Consider the following 23,785-nt stretch of genomic DNA (forward strand, 5'->3'; position numbering starts at 1 on the left):
TAACATCAAAAATCTATCAATTTGGCACTTTACAAACCAAAAAGCTAAACCAACAGTATGAACTCAGTTCAACACACAACACTCTCCAATTTCCATGCACTATTACTCCAGATACTTTCGTGACTCTAAACTTGTATCCCTGCTCTTCGCAACTTGATGCACCTGTTCAAATCTTTGTGCTCATCTCTGCCAATTAATCGGAACTCGTGACTGATTTTTATGAATTTTTTTACTCTTTTTTTTAGTAGTTAGCAGTGTAGTTAGCCCAGTATAAAAAGGACACCCAGACGATGATTCCTCACTTTTCGGCTTGCCTTATCTGGTCAAGAAATGATTGCTCTCATCTCGGTCCTTCTAGCCCTCCTGGCTCCACAAGCCAATGCTGCAATTTCTGGAGAACTCAATTGCACTACGTACAATGGAACAGCGGTAAGACTTAGTTTGAATTTCTGAAAATTATAGTTATCGTTTTCAGTTTGTCTACACCCCTGCCGCTGTTGCCTGTTCCAATGCAATCTCTGATGCCTCTTGTGCCGTTCTCTACCCAGCCACAGACGCAGCTATCGGATGGCCAGGAGCTGGAAATGACAACGAAAGACCACTTGCCTGTTACACCACCGCTACTGCCACCCCAGCTGCTGTTGTTCCAGATATGGTGTCGGCTGCATTGAAGAACTGTGCAAAGACCTGTGGATTGTGCTGTAAGACTGATGCATACAACTGCCCGAATGTTCAATGTAAATCCGTTAAGTTGTGAAAGTGATTATTTTTCTATTTTGCAGTCCCACGTCTCAACTGCGCAACCATCACTCAATCTCAATGTATGTCACCAACCTGGAGAACCATCATCGCTGTCGATTGTCCATCTTCGTGTGGATTCTGTAACCAGGGAGGATGTGTGGATGCTATTCTGGACTGTGCTAATGATCTTTCTATCTGCACTGATTCTCGAACCCAAGACTTTGTGAACGTCAACTGCCAAAGAACTTGCAACAGATGTGCTTCTTCTACAGCTTCATCTGGAACTGGAACAGGAACTTGCTCGACTTACATCGCTGACTCCAGCACTGCTTGCGCCGCATGGTCTGGAAATGGATTCTGTACCAACACCTTCTACACAGTTGCCCAACGCAGATCCTATTGCGCAACCACTTGCAGACTCTGTTAAACAAAGAGAGCAATCTTATCTTTTTTCTTTTTTTTGACATTCTTGACCAGACCGAAACAACGGGTTGCCGACGATTGTAGGTACAAATAGAGCATCGCCCAAACTGAGAGATCATGCTATTAATTTTTGAGTCTGACCAACTTGAAATAAATGATTTTCTCTAAAATCCAAGTGCACATAATTTATTGAATTCTCAAGTGAACAAAACAAAAAACATCAGAATGAACAGAAATGAATATCTTGGGTTCTGTTCCTCACTTCCTTTCTTTATATTTTTTCGATCATACGGAATTTCGAAATCCTCATCCTCTTGCATCGCCACCTCATACGAAGTGGTCGTTGGAGGCGGAGATGTGGACGGAGGAACTGGGGTTGTGGTGATAATCCTAGTTGTGGTTGTTGTAGTTGTTGGTGTAGTCGGAACGCTAAAATATTTAAATCAAGATTTGTGTTGATCTGCACTTTAACAAACCTTTTACATGTACCAATAATAGAGCATAAATCCATCTCATGCATTCGAAAAGTGTAGACGGAAACATAGTGATCGTCCTTGGCAACTAAACAACGAATTTTAATGAAAACAAAAACAAGAAATTCAGTAGAGTAAACTTAGTTTTATCGGACTACTGATACTCAGGTAATTTTGGGCCATGTGGCCCTCAGAATCGGCATGGTGGCCCACACATGGCGGGCCACCATGCCCATTTTGAGGGCCACATGGCCCATTTCGATTCGGTACGACGCGCGGCATTCCGCTCCCTTCGCTCCCTCCCATTCCTCACAATAATTAACCAGATTACACATTTTTGTACTTTTCTACTATTTATTTGTCAAATTTAAACACAAAATAATTATTTAAGTAATTATGGGAAGTAGTAGGAGAAAATAAGCTATAATTGGTCAAAATATACAATGGGAAATAGGAATAGATAAATAATACAGGAGAATGAAAGCATTTTTAGTAAAAACTACAAATATACAAATTTAAACAAATAATCTACAGGAAATGCGAAAATTATCAGAGACGAGAAGTGGAGCAGCCGGAGCGCGTAGTTGATGATGATTCTCGTATTGTTGAATTTATTTCTTTTTTTTAATCTTCTTGCTCCGCTGAAATTAGACAAAAATTACAAGATAAAATAATAATATCTTACCTGTTTGATCGCGATTCTCTATTATCTTCTGTTTGAATAAGTAGCATAAAATAAAAAGACGATAAAATTGAAAAAGAAACGAAATAAATAAGAAAAATCGTGTCGAAAAATCAGAGTGTGCAGTAGAGCGCGATTTCTCCACTTGTGCCCACTCCGTGCCCATGCTGCGCTCATTCATCCTCACCAAGCGCCCAACCTGTGCCCACATCCACCAAGTATTTCCTAACTCTCAACCTATGGCCCAACCTGCGCCCAACCTGTGCCCACTGGGCCATGTGGCCCTTTTTGCGGGCTCTGTGCCCTATTCACGGGCCACATGGCCCAATCGGAAGTTTCGTTGCCCAACCTCTGCCCAAAAATACCTGAGTACTTACTTCCTCTTATAAATCCAATTAAACTCGGTCTTTTCCCAGTTTTAATCAATGGCAAACTGGATTGAAATGGGAACGTTGCATCTTTTTGATACTTTAGTATAACATCTGTTCCGTTTCTGTCCATTGGAGACCAGCATACATCAGTAAAATCGTAATAATTGCACTCAAAAACCTGTAACTAATATAGTGATATCAGTCTCATTACAAAACTCACATAACCAGGTATTCGCTCTGCGCTGATTCCCAAAACATATAAACTATCCAAAAACACATCCGCTTCAATAGTACTATTCTCGGGATTAAGAAGAACATCTAATGGATCATCTGAAAATGCACTTATTTTTAAATGAAAGTTTTACTTGAAAACTGCACCGTCAATGCCTTCAAGGCATATCGGTGGTGGTTCAGAAACCTTCTCAATTTCATATATGAGGAATCCCGATTCGATAGAGCAGTCGCCAAAAAAATGCTGAAAACGAAATAAAAACAGTGTTAACATTCAATCTTAACTAACTATGTTTTTAATTGGGGATCCAAATTCCCCCATTTCAAGGGCACGTGCTTTGCTTCCTGTCACTGCTGTAGGAGTTCTAGAAGAAAAGAATGAACAGAATTTGCAATATATTTCGTTTCGAGCAAACCTGTTTTTACATTCTTCCGCCTCAAATCGATTGTATTCTCTGAAAGGCCAAACTTTGTCAAAAACTAAAAACGACGAAAAAATAGCATGACGTGGTGATATTAAGAGTCCCAAAGAGAGGTCCCTCACACCCGGATTTTTATCGATTTCACTCATCCATGGATTATTTAGGGGTTTACCTTCGAATATAATTCTGAAACAAACTCAAAATCAATATACCTAAAAAGTTATCATATTTTCTCACTCTGTTCCGCATTTATTCACTCGCTCTTCGTTTTCCGAATAACTTAACTTATTCAACTCTGATGAAAGTTGTCCGAAAACATCAAAAAGAACCAGGAATACTGTGAGTAGATTCTTTGCCATCATGTGAAACCAAAATATTGTAAAGGATAAATACTGAGAATAATAGATAACAAGATTGGGTTTCACGGATTATATTTGGGGTGCAGCTCAGTTCACGGAAAAATGAGAAAGTTCACCGCATTTATTAAACCCTTTAATTAACCCTTTAATTTTATAACCGGTAACAAAAAATCGGCTCTGTCTGGTTATAGCTGCCGAAGTTCAAAATAGCGGGCTCAAACTTAAATCAACGGGCCAAAATTCAAAACAGCGGGCGCAAACATGGATTACTCGTTTCGGAATCTTAAATTATTTCATTGTAAATTCTTTAACACATTCCTTTTTCGATTATATTTGGAACATCTTTTCAATGCAAGAAAAATTAAACTTTGATGAATTCCATCACCAACTTGATTGATAGCTCTCAAACCATTTGAGATATTGTACTCCAAACTCTTGCGACTGAAGGCATCTCTATTAGAGGTTTTACGGTAATCCTGAATCACACTTTTGTGTAGCTGTTTAAGACTAAAAAGTTGTACCTATTCTGATTTCTTCCTCATTTTTTGTATATTACAATCATCCCACTATTTCTGGTGTTGAACCAAATGAAATGAACTTAAAAAATGTTTCTCTCAGGGCTCATGTAAACACATTTCCTAATTAGTTCCGACGAAAACGGAAAAGCAAATCACTGACTAGGAAGTAGACAGGTGATATATCCCTTGTTTTGAATAATGGTTTCACAGAAAACAAAAGGAGAAGGATTTTCGTATGTTCCTCACTTCTGATTTTTACACCTTCCCGTTCCGTTATTTCCAACATGACAAACTTTCTGACTTCCCCTATAGTCTACTCTTTTGTCTCTTATACTATTGGATGTATCTCACTTCCAATTCACCTATTCGGTGGTTACTGTATCCTATTCCAGAGTCCTTTCAGCATGATCTCTGTCAAATTCGCATTGTTGAATTTACATTTTTGGAGTTGCTCTACAGATTTGTTATTCAGCGTGATACTCCAGCCCTTCACATGTTTTTCTACACCTATCAGTGTTTTTTTGGGTGTCATGAGATTTCTGATAGTAGATCCAAATTATGGATACTGTATAATGCTGAATTTATTGTCACGTGAGTTTGAAGTAACAGAACAAATTGATAACTTTTTATGAGTGTTACAGTAGTTGGAGTATCAACCATTTCTATTTTTGAAAACCGGTTGTATATTCTCTTCATGCAGCAAACATGGTGGAGGTACTTCCGTTTCCTACTTCTGTTATTCAACTTCGGTGTTGTTGTTTCCAGTCTCATACCACCATGGTTGGAAATAATGAAAGATTAAGATTCTATCAGAGAATTAGCTTTTCAGGTCGATATGAACATCACGAATTTCTAAATATTGCATTTTCAGAAAACTTCCGAGTTTATGACATTTGATAATCCTAAACTAGTCTTTTTCACTATCGAGAACTTTTGGATTTCAATGAGAGGACTTGCTTTACTCCTAGTTATTTGTTTACAAGAAATAGCACTGGTTATTTTAATTCACATATTTATGAAGAATGCCGTGAAAAGTAGTTCAGGTTCCGCGGAATTTCACAAAAAGCATAAAATTCTTCTTCGAGCAATATGTATATCTTCAGGTGAGGGGACTTCATAGTTCCAGTTTTATTCAACTTTTTGGCATTTTAGATATCAATACCTATATGTCTCATCGTTTTACCAGAACTGATTGTTTTTGTGATTCGATTATCCAACAACTCAATTCAAGAACCTGCAAACTTGACTGGTCTTTTTTTACGGTGCATGGAGTTTCTGGAACCATTGTGATGCTTTATCTTCATATACCGTATCGAACATTTTGTAGAAAGTTACTGATTTACACGATTAGTTGTAGGACAAAAAACAAACAAGGTTTCATGAAACAGAAAAGTTTGCATTGATAATAAAACAATTAATATTCACATTCTTCGATTTGCTGTAACCGTTAATAATTGATAAAAACAACGAAAACTCTATGTACTCACTCATGGTCAATATTGTATTTGAATAAGATGGCGATTGCATCGATCTCGCTGCGTCGTATCACACACTGTTTGTCACAAAATAAACAAAAAAGCTCATAGAAACCGCTTACTTGGATTTAGCAAAAACTTCATAGTATTTTTAGTGCGATTTGTATCTAGTCTTCATTCAATCCAAAATTCAAACAACGCCTACGATAAGTTTTAGCAGTATAACGTTTTTACTGTATGGCAGCAGCTCTTCTGTTGACAGTTCTCCGGTTGGCTTAAAGTTGTAGCGGAGAAGAAGATTTCCGAAGATCTGAATGATTTTCAGTTTTCAACTTTTCTAACATGCAACATGCTCACCAAATACAACTCCGATCTTGCCAATGACTCTCCCAAACATGATCGTTTCCCGAAGCCAAATGGAATAACTTTCTGAAGAAGCTTCTCATCTCGAAGGAATCTTTCTGGGTCAAACTCCTTTTGATTCTTAAATACTGTTTCATTGAGGTGGAGAGCGTTGAGTTGAGCGGTGACAAGAGCTCCTGAATCCACAAGATGCCCTCCCATATAAGTTGGTTCATTGTTGATTCTCCTGAAGTTTACATTCAAAATCGACGTATGACGTTGAATTTCTCCAATGACTGCATTCAAGTACGGAGTGGACGGACGATCGGTTAAGGTCAGTTGGCGGGTTCCATTATTCGTAAGTTTTATAACTTCATCTCTGGCTTTAATCATGAATTTCGGATGGAGAAGTAGTTGGTTGAATCCAGAGATAAGAGTAGTATAGAGGCAACAACTCACTTGAAATGTTCATTCTCACCGCTTTCTTGAATTTTTGCCAGGAATGCTTCTGTGTAATCGTGGAAATTTTCAGAGTCAACTGTATAGTTTCCCTCTTTGAACTCATTGTATCTTTTTACTGCATCTTTCGATGAAAACTCTCTTGCTGTCTCTTGAACATTATTCAGCATTTCCCATCGACTCTTGAAAAACTTTTTCAAAAACGAGACTGGAACAGTCATTTTAAGTGGTGAAGCCAAGTCAGAAAAGAAAAGAAAATTATGAAAAAAAAATCATGGCGATTAGAAATCTTCCATGGCGTGTTGTGAGTTTATTTAGCGTAGCTGATAAGATAGTTCATTTGATAAGGCCTGTTTTATCGGTCATTTTTACTCAAACGACTACATTCAGTACGTTGAGGACAAAACCTCCGGTCTACTGGGAATTTCGTGGTAAAATTCTTAGCATTGTGAAGTTTTGAAATTACCGTTAAGAAAATAAATGTATTACATGATGTTCAACTGATTACGGTATTACATGGTGTTCAACTGATGCGTGAAAATGAAATTAAAGCAGAAAATGTGAAATTGGTGGATCCCAAACTTATTTCCCGCTTTTTTTTGAATAAGAATAACCGTTTCAATAGAAAGCAACTTTTAAATTTTCAATTTTCAATCTGAACCTGTCAAACAACTTACCAACCACATAAAGATCTGATATAGCCAATGACTCTCCTAAACATGATCTTATTTCAACTCGAACGACCTTCTGAAGGATTCTCCCTTCCCTGATATATCTATCAAGGCCGAAGAAAACAATTTCACTAAAAACAAACAGTAGAATTCACAGAAGTTCAATTTCATCAGAAAAAGCAGGTTCTCGTAAAATCATAACAAAAAATGCTACTGTCACAGGTAGTTCGCGAGTAGACGCGTTACGGATGCGAATCTTGTGCGGAGTCTTTACGGATCCGTAACGACGCTTCTCGCGATAGGTCGTTCGCACACGACTCGTATTCTCCATTCGCACACGGACCGTTTATGGATGTCCAATTTTTCTATCGACTGTGCGCGCACGGCTCGGATACGAGATCGCGTGAGGATGGTTCACGACGTCCTACTGAGCGGCTCTGATTGCTTTCGCAAACGGATCGTATATGGATGATTGGACTAACTTTTTCCCTCGCGGCCAGCTCGATTTTTATTTTTATTTTGAATTTTTTTCCCTATTTTTTCTCAAATTTCTTTGATTTTCTTAATTTTTCATGGTTTTTCAGGTTGATAAAATAACTGGAGGCCGATTCTGATAAAATGGACAACAATTTTGTTGAGGTTTGTCTATCGGCGACCTATAAATACAGTATAGGACTTCTATTTTTCAGAGTCTTGTCGGATTTTCAAATCAAGAAATATGGAGCCGGAAGTTCAATATTTTTCGATAAATTATGCAGAAACAATTTACTTCCAAGCAGTTTTTCCGTGAGTGAGCGATTTATTTCCAGATAAAAATGAGAAAAATAAATTTTCAGAGCATCAAGTGTTTCCTTGGCGGAAACGGACGGAGGCAACTACAACAGGATATTGGCTTCAAAAATGGACAGAATTATGGATATTGGCACAAAATCGACACAAATCGACAAAAAATTAGGAATGTTTCAATAAATTTTATATTAGTTTTTTGTTGACTTTTCTATCTTTCGTTCTTGAATTTTTAATTGTTTAAATGATTTCTTCTCTGAAATAAAGTGTCATTATAAAAAGCTTTTTTGCTTTGAAAACCAAGAAAAATGGGAAGGGGAGGGCAGGGAGAGCAACCAGAAATGAACGGATCGCGCACGGACCCGATACGACGTTCGCAAACGGGTCGGTTATGGATCCATAACGAGTCTTTTTTTCGGTACCGATATGGACCGTGCGCGATCGTCCGAAGCATCCGTAACGGATCGTTTGCGAACGACCTGTGTGTAGACCAACTCCGAACAGAAAATCAAACAACCATGAAAGTTACAGTATCCCAATAAAGACCAATCAAACATCTCTCCCCCGTTTTTGAAACATTTTCACCAATTTATAAATCAAAAAGCTGATCCAATAAACCGTTTATCTATAATTTCTCTTATTTCCCGCAATCCATCGGTTACATTTCCGATCATTTTTCCAAACCATCTTTGTATCTCTGCTCTTCGAAGCAATTACACCTGTTCAAACTTCAATACCTAATCGCAACGCATGACAAGTTAAAGTTTTTATTCAAAAAGAAATGTAGTAAGGGTTGTATAAAAGGAACAGCATGAAGTTGATTCCTCACTTTTCGGCTCAGCTCGCCCTGGTCAATCCAGTAGGAATGATTGCTCTCATCTCGGTCCTTCTAGCCCTTCTGGCACCACAAGCCAATGCTGCAATTTCTGGAGAGCTCAATTGCACTACGTACAATGGAACGGCGGTATGAACCAGCCTGAAAGCCTTCCTAAATTGTGTATTTTCCAGTTTGTCTACACTCCTGCCGCAGTTGCTTGTTCCAATGCTATCTCTGATGCTTCTTGTGCTGTTCTCTACCCAGCCACAGATGCAGCTATTGGATGGCCTGGAGCTGGAAATGACAACGAGAGACCACTTGCCTGTTACACCACCGCTACGGCCACCCCAGCTGCTGTTGTCCCAGATATGGTATCCGCTGCATTGAAGAACTGTCCAAAAACCTGTGGATTGTGTTGTAAGACTGAAGCTTATGACTGTCCAAATGTTCAATGTGAGTCCACTAGGTTTTTAAATTCACTATTTTTCTATTTTGCAGTCCCACGTCTCAACTGCGCATCCATCACTCAATCTCAATGTATGTCACAAACCTGGAGAACCATCATCGCTGTCGATTGTCCATCTGCCTGCGGATTCTGTAACCAGGGAGGATGTGTTGACGCTGTAGTTGACTGTGCCAATGACCGTTCCATTTGCAATGCCGTTGGAATGCAAGACTTTGTGAACACCTACTGCCAGAGAACATGCAACAGATGTGCTTCTTCTACAGCCGCTTCATCTGGAACTGGAACAGGAACTTGCTCATCTTACATCGCTGACTCCAGCACTGCTTGTGCCGCATGGTCTGGAAATGGATTCTGTACCAACACCTTCTACACAGTTGCCCAACGCAGATCCTATTGCGCAACCACTTGCAGACTCTGCTAAACAAAAAGAGCAATCTAACCTCCACCTCCACATATTTGACATTCTTGACCAGACATGACCACGGGTTGCCGACGTTTCCGACGATTTAGGTAGAAATAGAGCTTTGCCGAAACCTTTGAGAGAATATTAGTTATTGTTTTAGGTCTGACCAACTTGAAATAAATGTTTCTCTCAAATATGAAATCAATACTTATTTTTGAAAATTGCTATGAAATTTATAAGAATTTTAATTATAAAATACACGCGCATTTACTAAGTGCAGGTTGATCAAAGGAGTTTTGGTGCATTCAGATTGCACACAGATTTATGCAAGACGTGAAAATCTATCGAGTAACATCTGAAACTTTAGATACGGCTTGAATAACTCTTACTATATAATTTCAGGCAACGTATAATATTAGAAATGCCTTGGAAAATGATACGCTGAATAGCTCATTTGTTTCTAAAGACACATTCTAGAAATGCAAATCGACTATAAAATATGAGTGAATTGAAGTTGACATGTTGAATTAGAAAGATTCTGCAAAGATAAACAGGTAAAAACATTCAGCGTAACCTCATATTTTTAAAACCAATGCTAGTTTATTTAACTAGATTTAACATTTTCCTGAAACTAAATACAGAAAACTAAAAGAAATATTCAAACTTTTAGGGAGAATCATGAACTTGAGAATAATTGAAAATTATCAGCCTCCGAATTGGTGATAAAAAATAGTAAATGGTTCACAACACATGAAATGACATTTGAACTATTATATCAACAAATATTGCCGGATTATGTATCCTTATTACAGTATGAATCATGTTTATATTACTGATGGCTATCAAGACATCGTGCAAAAACTCTCTCGTGGGACATGACCCCAGCTTCAGTGCTTCCGATTTATCCAGTTTTGATCACTTGGAATTATATCATAGAATTATAAAAACCTCTAACGGGCGGTGTTTCCATAGGGAACTGATTGTTTTGAGTATAACTACTCATACTTTCGAATGAATAACAATAAGAACTAACCATACAAAGGGAAAAAGGTAATGATACTTGAAAAGGTAATGCAAACCCCTGCAAAATATGACTGGGGTAGACATTGCCATGAAGCCAAAAAAACTATAGTTCAAATAATATTGAGAATGGAGTAATGAAATATTCAGAACTTGCCATGTTCAGTGAAATATTTTGCTCAGGGACTACACGTTATGGAATATGAGGAGGTGGAAACAAGTTGGGCAACAAAAAAGAGTGACTTTGACTAAGAACCGGAAAATATTGATATGAACTAAACTATCTCAAAAAAGTCCAGTCAGTGAGTCAAAACAGACAACATAGGTGAACATTGTTTAAATTTGAAACGGAGCAACGTTCTTTCGATTGTTCATGACAGAAACACAAACAGACAGCCTTCCGAAACCTGCACACAGCGAAGAGTGATTTATAAAAATCATCTATCCATTTGAATGTAGCATCTGTTCAAACAAAACCATGTAATGAATCAGAGGAATCAGAATCAAACACCAAACCCCACGACTTCCTCCCAAAAGTGATACAGTACCACGCTAAATTTGAAACGTTGATGCCACTACGCTGATCATTTTGGCACCTGAACAAATGAAACCAATCTAGACGGACTTCTATAAAAGAATTGAGAAGGCCAGGACTCATCACTTCGGCGGAGCAACATGTTCAGTCTTTTGGTCTCTTTCATTCTAGCTTTCTCGGCTCCTAAAACCGTTTTTGCTGAAATTGGCGGAGATTTGAACTGTACTCAATACAATGGAACCATGGTGAGTTAGAAGAATTCAGGAATTTACAGTTACTCAAAACAAAATTTCAGTTCGTATGGACTCCATCAGCCGTTGTATGCTCCAACGCCATCTCCGATGCTTCCTGTGCGGTGCTCTACCCAACTGAAGATGAGCTCGGATATCCAGCTGCTGGAAACAGTGCCAGCAGACCAATCGCCTGTTTCACTACTGCTGCTGAGACACCCGCACCTGTAGACCCTGACATGAAAAAGGCCGCGATGACTAATTGTGCGAAGACTTGCGGATTCTGTTGCCAAACTGATGACTACAACTGCCCAAATGTTCAATGTAAGAACTTCTATAAAACATCTAAAATTTTATTCAAGTTTTTCAGTCCCACGCCTCAATTGTGACACCATCACTCAATCTCAATGTATGTCACCAACCTGGAGAACCATCATCGCTGTCGATTGTCCATCAGCCTGCGGATTCTGTAACCAGGGAGGATGCGTTGACGCTGTTGTTGATTGTGCCAATGATCGCTCCATCTGTCAAGCAGTCGGAATGCAAGACTTTGTGAACGAGAACTGTCAAAGAACTTGCAACAGATGTGGATCGTCAACCGGATCTCCAGGTGTTCCAGGAGGAGGATCCTGCACATCTTATCAAGCAGATTCAAGCACCTCATGCGCTGCCTGGTCTGGAAATGGATTCTGCACCAACACATTCTACACCGAAGCCCAGAGAAAGCAGTTCTGTGCTTCCACTTGCAAAATTTGCTAGATGAACAAAAGAAACAAGGCATGACATGAAAGAGAACGGGTGACGACGATGACAATTAATAATTTGTAACTATGTATACAACATTTTTTTATAATTTCTATTTCTTGTCTGACCAACTTGAAATAAAATTGATTATAGGCATCAGTATTCACAATTTGAAAATCACAATTATTTGTATCATATAATCCAGAACCTGAACAAATTTTGAACGAAAAGGTTCCCTAAAAACGAGGCCTGTCTGATAATGAAACGTCTGAGACATCTGAACTTGGCCGTTGACATGTATTCACATTTTAATTTTATAAATGACACGATAAGAAAACCTCAATGAACGTCTATACGATTTTCCCCGACCGTTTAGACCATTAACAACACTCCCATACCTTTTCCCATGAGCCATCACACCTCTATCCTCCAATCTACAGCTGCTAATAGGTTCCAACACTCTACTTATCTCCAAAATTTCTATCTATTAATCCTTCAATATTTGCAATCCATCATTGTGTGTGTGTGTGCTGAGAACGTCCTGTGACACCTGTCACAATGCTCTAGAATCTTCTACGAAAACAGTATAAAAGGGCACGTCGACCAGTCAGTCATCCCCATTTCTTGTTCTGGCATTCGTCCATTCGAACAGTCCCCCATTTCTCCTATTCAAGCAGCGTCGGTTTTGAGTATGTCCCCGGATTCACCCAACTCCTCGTTCGATTGGATCTCTGATTCTGATGACGATCAGAGTTTCCACTCGGAATCAATTGCTGCTCCGGAAGTCTCGGCTCCACAACCTTGCGCGCCAGTTGTTCGAACTGAGAAACCATCGGATGTCGAAATCGCAATCTTCTGTGCCTTCGTCTTTGTTTTGAGCTTTGCATTTGCATCGGTAAGTCAAGTTTCTTATAATTCTTTTCTGGAAATACCGAATTCTCGACAAGCTTCAAACTTATCAGGCTCTGATGGGATCTGGATCAAACGGAGTCAAAACCAATTTGACCGGACTGCCACCAATCGATTACGACTTCAACCCCATCCAATTTGAAATGGAATTCGAGAAAAGAAAATTGGAGCAGTTTTCGGATGTTGTTGCTCGGGACGCGGAAATGAGAAGAGCTGAAAAAATAGTGGATTCAAGAAGTTGGACGCGTTTGGACGAAATTCCGGAAGTCTTGTTGGACAAGTTCACTCCACACTCCCATAGATTCGAAGGAGTTCAAGAGTTTCTGGAGAAAACGGGATTGAATGGGACCGCCATCGAAGAAGCGATTTACTTCCACAAATTGAAACTCGTGTGGAACAAGAAGAACGGTTGCTTCAACCCGAAATGGCATCCGTTGAACGCCCACGTTTTTGCGAGATTCATGGTTGGCGCTGAAGCGAGATTCCATGAAAGCTGGCGAATTGAGCTTGGATACTTCCATTATCACTTCCAAATGGACACAGAGAAGGAGACATTGGGAGTAAAGTTAGTGTATTACTTCCCGATTGAAGATTTGGTTAATGTTTAAAATTCTGATTTTTAATGTTGAAGAAGTAATTCCTGTATGTTTTGTTGTTGTGTTTTTGTATTTGAATGTGTTTCATGTTTTGGAATTGAATGAATAATTTTTTCTACAATTTAGTTGTTCTGTTTATCAAAAGGCAATGGGGTCAGGAAATTTAGTTCTGTTCTAGGTTCTCCAGCCAACTGCTTCCAATTGATAATTTTCTAAATATATTAAATCCAGGAACATTGTAATGCATTCTGGATTTCAATTTCCAACACCCATTTCTAGAAAAAACATTTTCTTCGAAGGCTCGTTTTAAAATTGAAAACTTTATGTACAGTAGCGAGCATAAGTGAGTACCCCTAGGTACTTTCATGTGTAACTCAGCTGAATCATGTCCGTTTTGCCTAAACTTTTTTTTGAAAGGAAGCCAAAATATTCAGCAATACGAATATATGTTTTTTGAAAAACTTCCATCACTGATTTTTTTGATAATCGATTTTTCCTGATCTTGATTTGAAAATCCGAAAAAAAACTTTTAATTTTTCTCTTGGAGTTATTGAGTTTTTGATGTCAAAATGATGGAACATGTTCAAATAAACAAAAAATTATGTTGAATTGGCTTCTCAACTCCTGAGCATCGTGCTAGAGCTCCAGAAGTCAAAAGTAGTGCATTCGAAAAAATCTTCATAACTCCTCAAAAAAGGCTTCAAATTAGCCGAAACATGCATCAAAAGACGTGTCTTGAGTATTTCTACAAATCAACATCAAAAAATTACAGTTTAAGAAAAAATAATTTTTCTAATTTTTTCACTAAAATTTTTTTTTAATTCCTATTTTTTCTCAATTTCTGGTATTCTCTGACTACAACACGAACAAGGAACACATAAATGTGTTTTATTATGTGTGATAAAACATCTTGCATGCAGTATTTGAAAGTTATGTTTGTTTTTCATCCAGAAAATACCAGAAATTGAGAAAAATAGGAATTTAAAAAATTTTTAGTGAAAAAATTAGAAAAATTATTTTTTCTTAAACTGTAATTTTTTAATGTTGGTTTGTAGAAAAACACAAGACACGTCTTTTGATGCATGTTTCGGCTAATTTGAAGCCTTTTTTGAGGAGTTATGAAGATTTTTTCGAATGCACTACTTTTGACTTCTGGAGCTCTAGCACGATGCTCAGGAGTTGAGAAGCCAATTCATCATAATTTTTTGTTTATTTGAACATGTTCCATCATTTTGACATTAAAAACTCAATAACTCCAAGAGAAAAATTAAAAGTTTTTTTTTCGGATTTTCAAATCAAGATCAGGAAAAATCGATTATCAAAAAAATCAGTGATGGAAGTTTTTCAAAAAACATATATTCGTATTGCTGAATATTTTGGCTTCCTTTCAAAAAAAAGTTTAAGCAAAACGGACATGATTCAGCTGAGTTACACATAAAAGTACCTAGGGGTACTCACTTATGCTCGCTACTGTAAGTTTCGCTTGAATTAATCGAGTTCTATAAACACTTTCAGCCAATCATTGAAAAATGTTCTCTAGTCCTATCAAAATTAAGTTATCCACTTTTCTTTCATAATGCTTCTGATTTATATATTTATGTTCTTTAATTCTTCCGTCTGCTATTTGTGACCCCAATTAATCATTGGTGTGGCCTACACGAAAACAACAATAAATCATGAATATAGTAGACCGAATAGTTCAGTGTTTCGTTGTTCGCTCAAACCCAACAAAGATCGTTTTCTCTTTTTTCTCGCTATCGTATCCACTTGATTCTAGACATACAGTTCATATCAGTAATTTAGTGAGATTTTTCGGTTCCTCGTGAAAATAATTGAAGTAGACATCACCTGCATTTCCTCTATATTGCCCTTCAATCAAAAATTTTAATTGGTTTATTTTAATTTTTAATTTTTTGGAAATGTCCTATAACATCTGCTTTTTTCATAGATCAACTATTGAACCTTCGCCTGAAAAATCAAATTAATATTTTTGTTGCAGTTCAACTCCCTCTTGAGTTTATTCAATTATTGAAGTGACCAGAACCAATCTATCAAGTGTCTGAATATCTGTCAGAACGATTGGCTTATGATGTCTTATTGAAAAAGTGATTCTAACCATTTGTGGTATATAATTTATCTGCTGTTAGTCAGTCTAATGTGTCACGTTGATAAGAAAAAAGAAAACAACTTCGTCTATCATGAATAATTTATAGTGAAAAAGAAGAAAAGAAAAAGAAGAATTCTGAGCTCATCTTGTTATGCTCTGATCAGTGTGTTGTGCTTCACACATCACGTATTTCGTTTCTTCCTCTTTGAGACATTTCTAATTCCCTTCATTCTTCAATATTATTCCGCTCAATATGAATTTCACATTCTACTTGGATACTCCTGCCTTCCAATCACTTGCTCTCCATCTCATGCTTGGTATAGAAATTCCTGTTCACATGTTTGGAGCATTCTGTATCTTATTCCGGACTCCAGTATCAATGAGATCCGTGAAATGGGGAATGCTAAACCTTCATATTTGGAGTATGGGATTGGATCTCGGCGTCAGTTTATTGACGATTCCTTATATTTTGTATCCAGCGTTGGCAGGATTCACGTTGGGAGTTTTGAATGATTTTAATGTTCCATTGTCATATCAAGCGTATCTTCTAGCTGTTTTGATTGGACGTAAGTTAGCATCTCTTAAAGACCAAAACATATGTAAGCCTTTTTCAGTGCTCGGAGTATCCATCGTCACCATTCTGGAGAATCGGTACTTCGTAATGTTCGTGCAAGATCATTGGTGGCGTCATTTCCGCATACCGTTTTTGATTTTCAACTACATTTTTGCATTAGTGTACTTTCTACCAGCGTATTACTATATTCCGGAGCAGACTTCGGCGTTGAAAGAAGTTTTCGAGGTAAGCACATGAAACCGCATTCCAGTTTTTCTCATTGAAATACTTCAGATGCTCCCAGAACTTCCGCAAGACATCTACAACGCTCATGTATTTGTTCTTGCAACTGATTTCCGTTATGTAGTGTTTCCGGTCTTTGTGATGTCAAGTCTACTGGTTATGGAATCTGGATGCTTTATTATTTTGATCTACAGTAACATGAATGAGAGAACAAAACAACTCTCGCTCTCACGGAACACTATAAGAATGCAGCGGAAGTTTCTACGAGCCTTGAATATCCAAACATGTATTCCGTTATTCATACTGATGCTTCCGATGGGTTATCTGGTGGCTTCTCGAAATTTTAATATTTATTTTCAATCTGCAAACAACTTATGTTTCATAATAATCGCTGTTCATGGATTGTCTTCAACTCTTATTATGTTGTATATCCATGCTCCGTATCGAGATGTCTGTCTCAGAATTTTTTGCTCAAAACTGACTAAATACTCAAGGCGATGGTCCACTACTGTTATATCAACTGTCATGTGACGTTTATGCGGTGGCCTAAAAATTGATAGTGATAGAATTTAGGCCATCCGTTTAGCTGTGGATCAAGAATACGAGTTTTCATCATTTATGTTGGCATTATAATTTCGGATTCATTCGTCAAATCATGAAAACATTTTCTGAATAATATGTTTTTCTTTCTTTCGTCTTCAAATTAATGGCCTACACGACAAGAGATTCTGACAAGTATCAAATTGTTACAGCACATGTGACACCTTATAATGAGTTGAATTAATAAGATGTTTCACGAAAATAAGAACTGAAGTTCTTGCACAAGCAGTTTCGGGTGTTCGAAAGACAACTCGTAGAATCTCACGCTACGTTGCACATGTTTCTGATTTCTAGTTGAGGGAAAGTCTCGCTTCCTCCTAAAAACTTTTAAAAACTTTGTACTTGTGGATGCAACTGAAACAGATCTCTAAATAAAGTTGCTCAAAAAAGAAACTACAACATGAGGGATAGAGGAGGTTGCGGTAACTGATTTTACTATCGAGAACGCGAAATCTAGAACGTGCAGCTGAAAATGAGTTTTGGTTGTCTAACGAAACGGAACGAGACGCTGCTATAAGAAGTGTTAAAAAAATCAAGAACGAATGTTCAAATGAGATGTTATGGCTTTTGAAAAGAAGTTATATAATTCTAAATATTTATTAGTGAAAATGATCTTTTGAAAAGATAAACGAATATTGCCAAATAAAGTGATAGAAACAAAGATAAATCAAAAATACATGATAAGGTTAGTTATTTTGCAAAATTTGCAAACTCGGTCCTTTCTTGAGTCTTCTCATTGAACCTCAACCGAACTTCAATATCAGGTCCTTCCAATGTTTTAACCGGTATCGTCACAAGTGGATAATCTAGTTCCGTAAACCATCGCTTGTCTTCCTCTGTCTGTGAGATTACGTGATATTCCGGTTGTGGCAGTACTTTGTCGCATTCTTTGCTGCAACGACATTTGGCAAGTCCCCCAGTTGGTATGGCTAAGTCTCCTTCCATTGGTGTATATGGATAGACGTCTTTGTGTGGTTTGAGACTTTTGTACTGAAAATTGATAATGAGATTGTGTCAATATTATGTTCGAGTCCTACCATTGCTCCAATCTTTTCTTGTAACTCCGGACTCCAATCGGGCGAGACTTCTGGAATCTCCTCCACCTTCCTATTCAAATCATCTTTCATTTTCCTTTTGATGATCTCTTGAATCTTTTTTAGGGATTCTTCTCTCTTTTCAGGGGCCGATGCGAAAATGTTTTGCCTGAACCATTGAGACGTCATTTCGAGAGATTTGGAGATGGTATCTGGAAATTTTCTGATTGATGTGTGAATAATCGTTAATAATAAATAGGTGAAAGTAATAAATCTGTGAGATAACAATCGCAGGGAATGATTAATTTAGAAAAAACAGAATAAGTGGGAAAAAACTACCAGAAAAGTCATAAACCATAAATCTATGCCAAGAATCAATAATCCGAAAATAACAAATTGGCCTCCCGCCAAAGAATTTTCACGCGGCGATGAAGAGCAAATGCGCTACAGGTCACAGAACATTCTCAGATTTGATCTCCAATTAATATCGTTATTGTAGGTCTGAAATATTTTAAATATGTTTTTGGAAACTCGAATCCAAAAAAAATATCGTGTAAATTAAACAAGGTCGCCAGGTAGCCGGAGAGATCCAAATGAAAAGAATTTCTGGCGAACCGTGAGAGTATAATCAAATTGTGGTTCCAAGTTTTTCATAGTTTTCTAGATCATATTTTTTCTAGATCTGCTACTTTTTCAGAACACTGTTTTGCCAACTTTCAGATCATATCTCCCTGAATGTTTCCAAATATTACTTGAATTTCATATTAAAACCAATACCACAATTTCTCCGACATTTTCCCACGTTTCACTAAATCTTGTTGATATTTCTATTGTCTATTGTTTCTGTATCCAACAAATTAGTACCGCCCATCTCCAGATGACAGATAGTCTCGTCTCACTACACACCTGCTCTCTTTATGTGTCACCCATCATCATTTAGAACAACACTACCTACATTAGAGACGTGACATGCAAATATTGTCCTTCTATTGTTTCTTTTCCCTGGGACATACCATGTTGTTCTCATATTTTGTACTTTACAACTTTTCTTATTTCAGAAGAAATGCCTCTCGTTGTCCCTCTTAAAGATGCTGCTGAAGCGGCAATCGAAAAGCTCAGAAATGAAATGAATCCAAAAATCGAAAAGCCCGAGTTAATCAAGCAAATGGAAGACACTGCAATCAAAGATTCGGCAGAAGTTGAGAAGGAGAACGATGAGGATAAACCAGCAACTCCAAACATGAGTGATGAGTTGAAGAAGATGCTCGATGAAATGGTAAGGGATTCTCCTTCCAACCTTAAAGTTCCAAAGTATAATTTTCAGTACAAATCGTATACACCGCATGAAGACGTCTATCCGCCAACTCCAAAGAAAGGGGACATTGTGATCCCACTCGGCTGCCTTGCCAAATGCATCTGCTCTCCAGATTGCACCAAAGAGTTACCAGTACCAGCGTACCGGATTCTAGGAGACTCTGAAGAAGACGAGAGATGGTGTACAGATGTGATCACAGAACAAGAAATCTACGAAGTTCAGATTGCTGGAATGATTATGACAGCAAGAGCTCAAGAGAGACAGAAGACTCACAAGACGGCTCAGAAGAAAGTGGATCATTAAGTTTTTGTTGGTTACTGTTACGTGTACAGTTCTTTTGTCTTTTGTGATACAATAAATCGTTTTAATTGAAGGGTTTTTTCCCAGAGCACAAATTTTTTGTTCAGTAATCGTATTATAGATGAAGAGATTGCCGTTCACACCTCAGAAGGCCTCTGTCAGCGATTGATGTATTTTTATTGTTCTCATTGTGTCCATCAATCTAAATCGTTAAGTCTGCCTATCTCTTCCCATCTCACTCTCAAAAACCCAGTTATTGGAAAATGTCTACAATTTGCAATAAAATCGATAGTAGGGAGAGCTCTCCCACTCCAGTTTTCACGCCAGAAAAGTGTCCCATACAGGAAAATGAGACACCAGCTACTCGAGAAGAAAAGATCACCGAGCTAGATGAATTGATTAGGAGCATGGTTAGTCTAATTTCATCGAAAACCTTTAAAACTTTCCTTTTTTCAGTATTTGTCCTCCAAACTCCACATTGACATCTTCCCTCCTGCACCAGAACCAGGTCAAATAGTAATCCCGACAGGAGGACTCGCTAGATGCATATGTACTCCTTACTGCACGAAAGAGCTGCCACAGCCAGCGTACCGTATTCTAGGAGAATCCGAGGAAGACAATCGCTGGAATTTGGAGAAGAAGACAGAAGAAGAGATACTGCAAGATGCCGAGGATATCATCTACAAGACGTATATGGATGTGTTGGCAGAGAAAACAAGAAAATCGAAGAAGAAGACAGCTCGTCAGCTATATAACGAACTGAACAGCTAAATGTGAAGACATGTTTTATTATGTTCTCTGAATAAATAATTATCACAATTTGTATTTTTCTTTCTGTCAGCTCTAAAAAAATCGTTTTAATTTTCAAAATCAAAATGATATTCAATAGCACTTCACGAGATTATTGTTTATTATTATGGGAGACTTGCCATTCCTGGATCATCTCACCGAATTACAAAATCGGAGTTAGAATATCTTATTCTTCTCCCCCTCCATGATATTTTTCTTCTTTCCTTACTCGCCTCCAAATTGCCTTTATAATTTTAAATTGTTTTAATTCTTTCTATTGCAAAAATAAAATGTGTTCTTTCTTTTTATTTTATAGTATATAATTTACAAGTATTTTGTTCAAGCATCAGTTATGACACATTAAATTCAAAGTAAATAGTTCCACTGAAATTAAAAGAAACTCCAATATGAGCGACATTATTAAAATATTATGCTCATAGTTGTAATGTATCAAAAAGATCCCCACCAAACCTCAAAAATTCTAAATTATAATTATATGTTCATACAGCATAATCAGGGGTCTGAATCGAATGTTAATTTATATTCTTTCTATGTTTCATTGAAATTCACCTGCTCAGTGTACTGCTTCCTCTTCTTTCACAATTCGAACATAATCTTAATGATTCCTTGTGAAAATAACTACTATGCAAGTCCCGAGTTTCTTAAACTTACTTTCCACGTAATAACATGTTTTGCTCTTCCCATCCATGCTTTCGGTTTCTATTGTGTTCTCTGTAAAACTCCAAGCCATATGAGCTCTGTGAGAATTTACTTACTGAATTTACATTGTTGGTGTGTTGCTCTGGATTTAGTTATAAGTTTCTTTGGGATTCCATATCTGATTTATCCAGCAATTGCTGGATATGGCCTTGGATTTATTGAGTCTCCAGGACTATTTTTCTATTTGGGAGTCACATTTATAGCTGGTTGGTTTTTATTTGAAAATTGAAATAAAATAATGTTTATTCCAGGAACATCTACATCAATGTTTGTGCTTTTTGAAAATCGATATTTCACTATTTTTGGACAGACATCATACTGGAAATATTTCCGGAAGTATGTTGTTGTTGTAAGCTACATACTTGTCCCTTTATATTTTCTACCGCCTCAATTATACATACCAGAACAAACGAAAGCAAGGGAAGTCGCGTTGGCAGTATGTTTCAGAATATTACTCATGAAATTTGTGCAAGTTGTTTCAGTCTCTTCCTTGTATTCCGGAGCTGCCCAGTGACAACCGTCAATTATTCGTCCAAGCTACAGAACTAACGCTTATAGCTGTATCAATCGTTATCGGAGAAGGCGTTCCTACTATTCAATGTGGCACTTTCTTTTTTCTTAACTGCTTCTATCTTGTATTGGCAAAGAAGCCTAGTGGGCTATCGAAGAAAACTGTGCACATGCAGCACAAGTTGGTCATAGCTTTGATTATACAGGTAAATAATTATTTTTTTTAATCAGCTTGAAAAAGAAATGCCTAATTTGCAGTCGTCCATCACCATAGTTTTATTTCTTGTGCCGGTAAACTCTGTCATTCTTTTCGTATTTTTCCAACACCAAAATCAATTCCATAACAATTTTATCGTGTTCGCCCTTGCAATTCATGGAATTTCTTCTACAATTATAATGGTTCTGGCTCACAAACCTTATCGTGATTTCGCAATGTATCCTCTATCATGTTTTATCAAAAAACCTAAAAAAGTGTCTGTGATGCCATCGGTTCCATCTTTCAGAAGTACTCTAGAATTTTAAACAAAAAAATAAAAATTTGAAGACTCTGGATATTAGAAACTGAAAAACTTAAGTCACTTTTATTTATATTTTCGTAGTCTACATGCTATTTCAGCAGTTATATATGAATGAGTCTTCTGAGATTTCCTAACTTCTGATATTCACCTTCCCACGTGGGCATCATGCTTTTCATTTGACTAGCCTATCCTACGAGTCAGCGAGTTGATCTTTTTATTATTATCTGAAAACGTAGACTGTCTTATAAATTATCTGAACATGGTTTGAAACTTCTTCTGTTAGATTTCTAAATAAGTTGAAAAAAACAAGATGAACAGTATCAATATGTTTTATTTACTCTCAAACTACAAAATGTTTCACCAATAAATTGAAACACTAAACGATCCAGTCTATTCGGTGTTCTTTGAACGGCACCGGCGCGTCGATTTCTTGGTTCGGGTCCATGAGCGCCATCTTCTGCAAGAAATTCATGAGTTAGACTTCGCGGCTCATGTCAACTGACACCCATCATCTATAAGACAGTTATGAGTATACCGGAAGTTGAAAATGAGGATTGTTAAATTGATGTTCAAGAGATATATTTTTTTTGACAACCTTGAGAATTATTGGGAATTACTCATACACATTCTGACATTATCTTAAAACTACATCTATCTTGGTAAGATCTGAATTAAACGTGTATCCTCCTAAAAAGTTTGAGCAGTCAGTTTTCCTACATAAGGCGTTGTACATAATTCTAACAACCGGAGGTTTTCAGTAGAAATTGTATAACTTTGACAATGTTTCACGGTGTTACTGGTTGTCCCACCAAATAAATGTTTACTGTATGACTAAAGTGTAACTTCATTTTTGTAGTTGACAACTTTTTGTACGAGCATTTCCTGGCGAGTTACATATCGACAGAGTATTTTCTGATTCCCATCGACCAATTTCAGTTCACAATGCGATCAGGCTTGGTCGGAGAAAAATTTTCGGAGAATCGGAGAATCGAAATTTTCTCCGAAAAAAAAAGTCGGAGAATCGGATATCCGACTTTTTCTCCGAAAAAAAAAGTCGGAGAATTGGATATCCGAAATTTTCTCAGACTTTTTTTCTCGGAGAATCGGAGAATTTCGGATAATTTCGGAGAATCCAAAAATGTTCCCAAAAATGCTTCTAAAACGGATTTTCTGTTGCGTTTTTCAGAATTCACCTTTCTAAAGCATGTTTTATCAACACCAGTCGGTTCACGTCGCCTAACGGCGACTAAACCTCCTTTTCTACACCACCCTTCCAGGGGTTACAGCGCCTGCGGCGCTTCCCAAACGGTTCAGACTATTGAGGTTTCCGAAGTCTCTCCAACTTCTGAATAATGTAAAATCTATGTTTTTCTGATGCGATTTCGATCCCTTACTCCTCTATTTGTTTTAAATCTGGCGATAA

The 23,785-nt window shown here is 37.5% G+C and overlaps 10 protein-coding genes across 10 annotated transcripts; 7 read left to right on the forward strand and 3 right to left on the reverse strand.

Moving 5' to 3' along the window:
* Positions 1 to 323: 323 nt before the first annotated feature.
* On the reverse strand, positions 324 to 3,705 carry GCK72_020128 (uncharacterized protein; the record flags this gene model as incomplete). The annotated part of the gene is made up of 10 exons (XM_053733398.1): positions 324 to 449; positions 835 to 1,025; positions 1,427 to 1,593; positions 1,641 to 1,725; positions 2,697 to 2,868; positions 2,911 to 3,020; positions 3,069 to 3,165; positions 3,211 to 3,286; positions 3,338 to 3,529; positions 3,581 to 3,705. The coding sequence occupies 10 exons, from the start codon at positions 3,703 to 3,705 to the stop codon at positions 324 to 326; spliced, it is 1,341 nt and encodes a 446-aa protein (XP_053582311.1).
* Positions 331 to 1,168, forward strand: GCK72_020129 (uncharacterized protein; the record flags this gene model as incomplete). The annotated part of the gene is made up of 3 exons (XM_003116469.2): positions 331 to 429; positions 476 to 737; positions 783 to 1,168. The coding sequence occupies 3 exons, from the start codon at positions 331 to 333 to the stop codon at positions 1,166 to 1,168; spliced, it is 747 nt and encodes a 248-aa protein (XP_003116517.2).
* Positions 3,706 to 5,885: 2,180 nt separating the features above from the next.
* Positions 5,886 to 6,717, reverse strand: GCK72_020130 (uncharacterized protein; the record flags this gene model as incomplete). The annotated part of the gene is made up of 3 exons (XM_053733399.1): positions 5,886 to 6,005; positions 6,053 to 6,420; positions 6,516 to 6,717. 3 exons carry the CDS (start codon positions 6,715 to 6,717, stop codon positions 5,886 to 5,888), a joined length of 690 nt encoding a protein of 229 aa, XP_053582312.1.
* A 4,617-nt stretch (positions 6,718 to 11,334) lies between these two features.
* Positions 11,335 to 12,183, forward strand: GCK72_020131 (uncharacterized protein; the record flags this gene model as incomplete). Its single annotated transcript, XM_053733400.1, has 3 exons — positions 11,335 to 11,439; positions 11,490 to 11,748; positions 11,795 to 12,183. 3 exons carry the CDS (start codon positions 11,335 to 11,337, stop codon positions 12,181 to 12,183), a joined length of 753 nt encoding a protein of 250 aa, XP_053582313.1.
* A 676-nt stretch (positions 12,184 to 12,859) lies between these two features.
* GCK72_020132 (uncharacterized protein) lies at positions 12,860 to 13,685 on the forward strand (the record flags this gene model as incomplete). The annotated part of the gene is made up of 2 exons (XM_003116656.2): positions 12,860 to 13,063; positions 13,131 to 13,685. 2 exons carry the CDS (start codon positions 12,860 to 12,862, stop codon positions 13,683 to 13,685), a joined length of 759 nt encoding a protein of 252 aa, XP_003116704.2.
* Positions 13,686 to 16,033: 2,348 nt separating this feature from the next.
* GCK72_020133 (uncharacterized protein) lies at positions 16,034 to 16,923 on the forward strand (the record flags this gene model as incomplete). Its single annotated transcript, XM_053733401.1, has 4 exons — positions 16,034 to 16,346; positions 16,395 to 16,579; positions 16,628 to 16,769; positions 16,829 to 16,923. 4 exons carry the CDS (start codon positions 16,034 to 16,036, stop codon positions 16,921 to 16,923), a joined length of 735 nt encoding a protein of 244 aa, XP_053582314.1.
* Positions 16,924 to 17,866: 943 nt separating this feature from the next.
* GCK72_020134 (uncharacterized protein) lies at positions 17,867 to 18,399 on the reverse strand (the record flags this gene model as incomplete). The annotated part of the gene is made up of 2 exons (XM_003116539.2): positions 17,867 to 18,166; positions 18,214 to 18,399. 2 exons carry the CDS (start codon positions 18,397 to 18,399, stop codon positions 17,867 to 17,869), a joined length of 486 nt encoding a protein of 161 aa, XP_003116587.2.
* Positions 18,400 to 19,273: 874 nt separating this feature from the next.
* Positions 19,274 to 19,828, forward strand: GCK72_020135 (uncharacterized protein; the record flags this gene model as incomplete). Its single annotated transcript, XM_053733402.1, has 2 exons — positions 19,274 to 19,486; positions 19,535 to 19,828. 2 exons carry the CDS (start codon positions 19,274 to 19,276, stop codon positions 19,826 to 19,828), a joined length of 507 nt encoding a protein of 168 aa, XP_053582315.1.
* Positions 19,829 to 20,088: 260 nt separating this feature from the next.
* GCK72_020136 (uncharacterized protein) lies at positions 20,089 to 20,596 on the forward strand (the record flags this gene model as incomplete). Its single annotated transcript, XM_053733403.1, has 2 exons — positions 20,089 to 20,235; positions 20,282 to 20,596. The coding sequence occupies 2 exons, from the start codon at positions 20,089 to 20,091 to the stop codon at positions 20,594 to 20,596; spliced, it is 462 nt and encodes a 153-aa protein (XP_053582316.1).
* Positions 20,597 to 21,365: 769 nt separating this feature from the next.
* On the forward strand, positions 21,366 to 22,366 carry GCK72_020137 (uncharacterized protein; the record flags this gene model as incomplete). The annotated part of the gene is made up of 4 exons (XM_053733404.1): positions 21,366 to 21,540; positions 21,586 to 21,770; positions 21,817 to 22,050; positions 22,103 to 22,366. The coding sequence occupies 4 exons, from the start codon at positions 21,366 to 21,368 to the stop codon at positions 22,364 to 22,366; spliced, it is 858 nt and encodes a 285-aa protein (XP_053582317.1).
* Positions 22,367 to 23,785: the final 1,419 nt, after the last annotated feature.

This window comes from Caenorhabditis remanei, chromosome V, assembly GCF_010183535.1.
Source record: "Caenorhabditis remanei strain PX506 chromosome V, whole genome shotgun sequence".
NCBI classification, from domain to species: domain Eukaryota; kingdom Metazoa; phylum Nematoda; class Chromadorea; order Rhabditida; family Rhabditidae; genus Caenorhabditis; species Caenorhabditis remanei.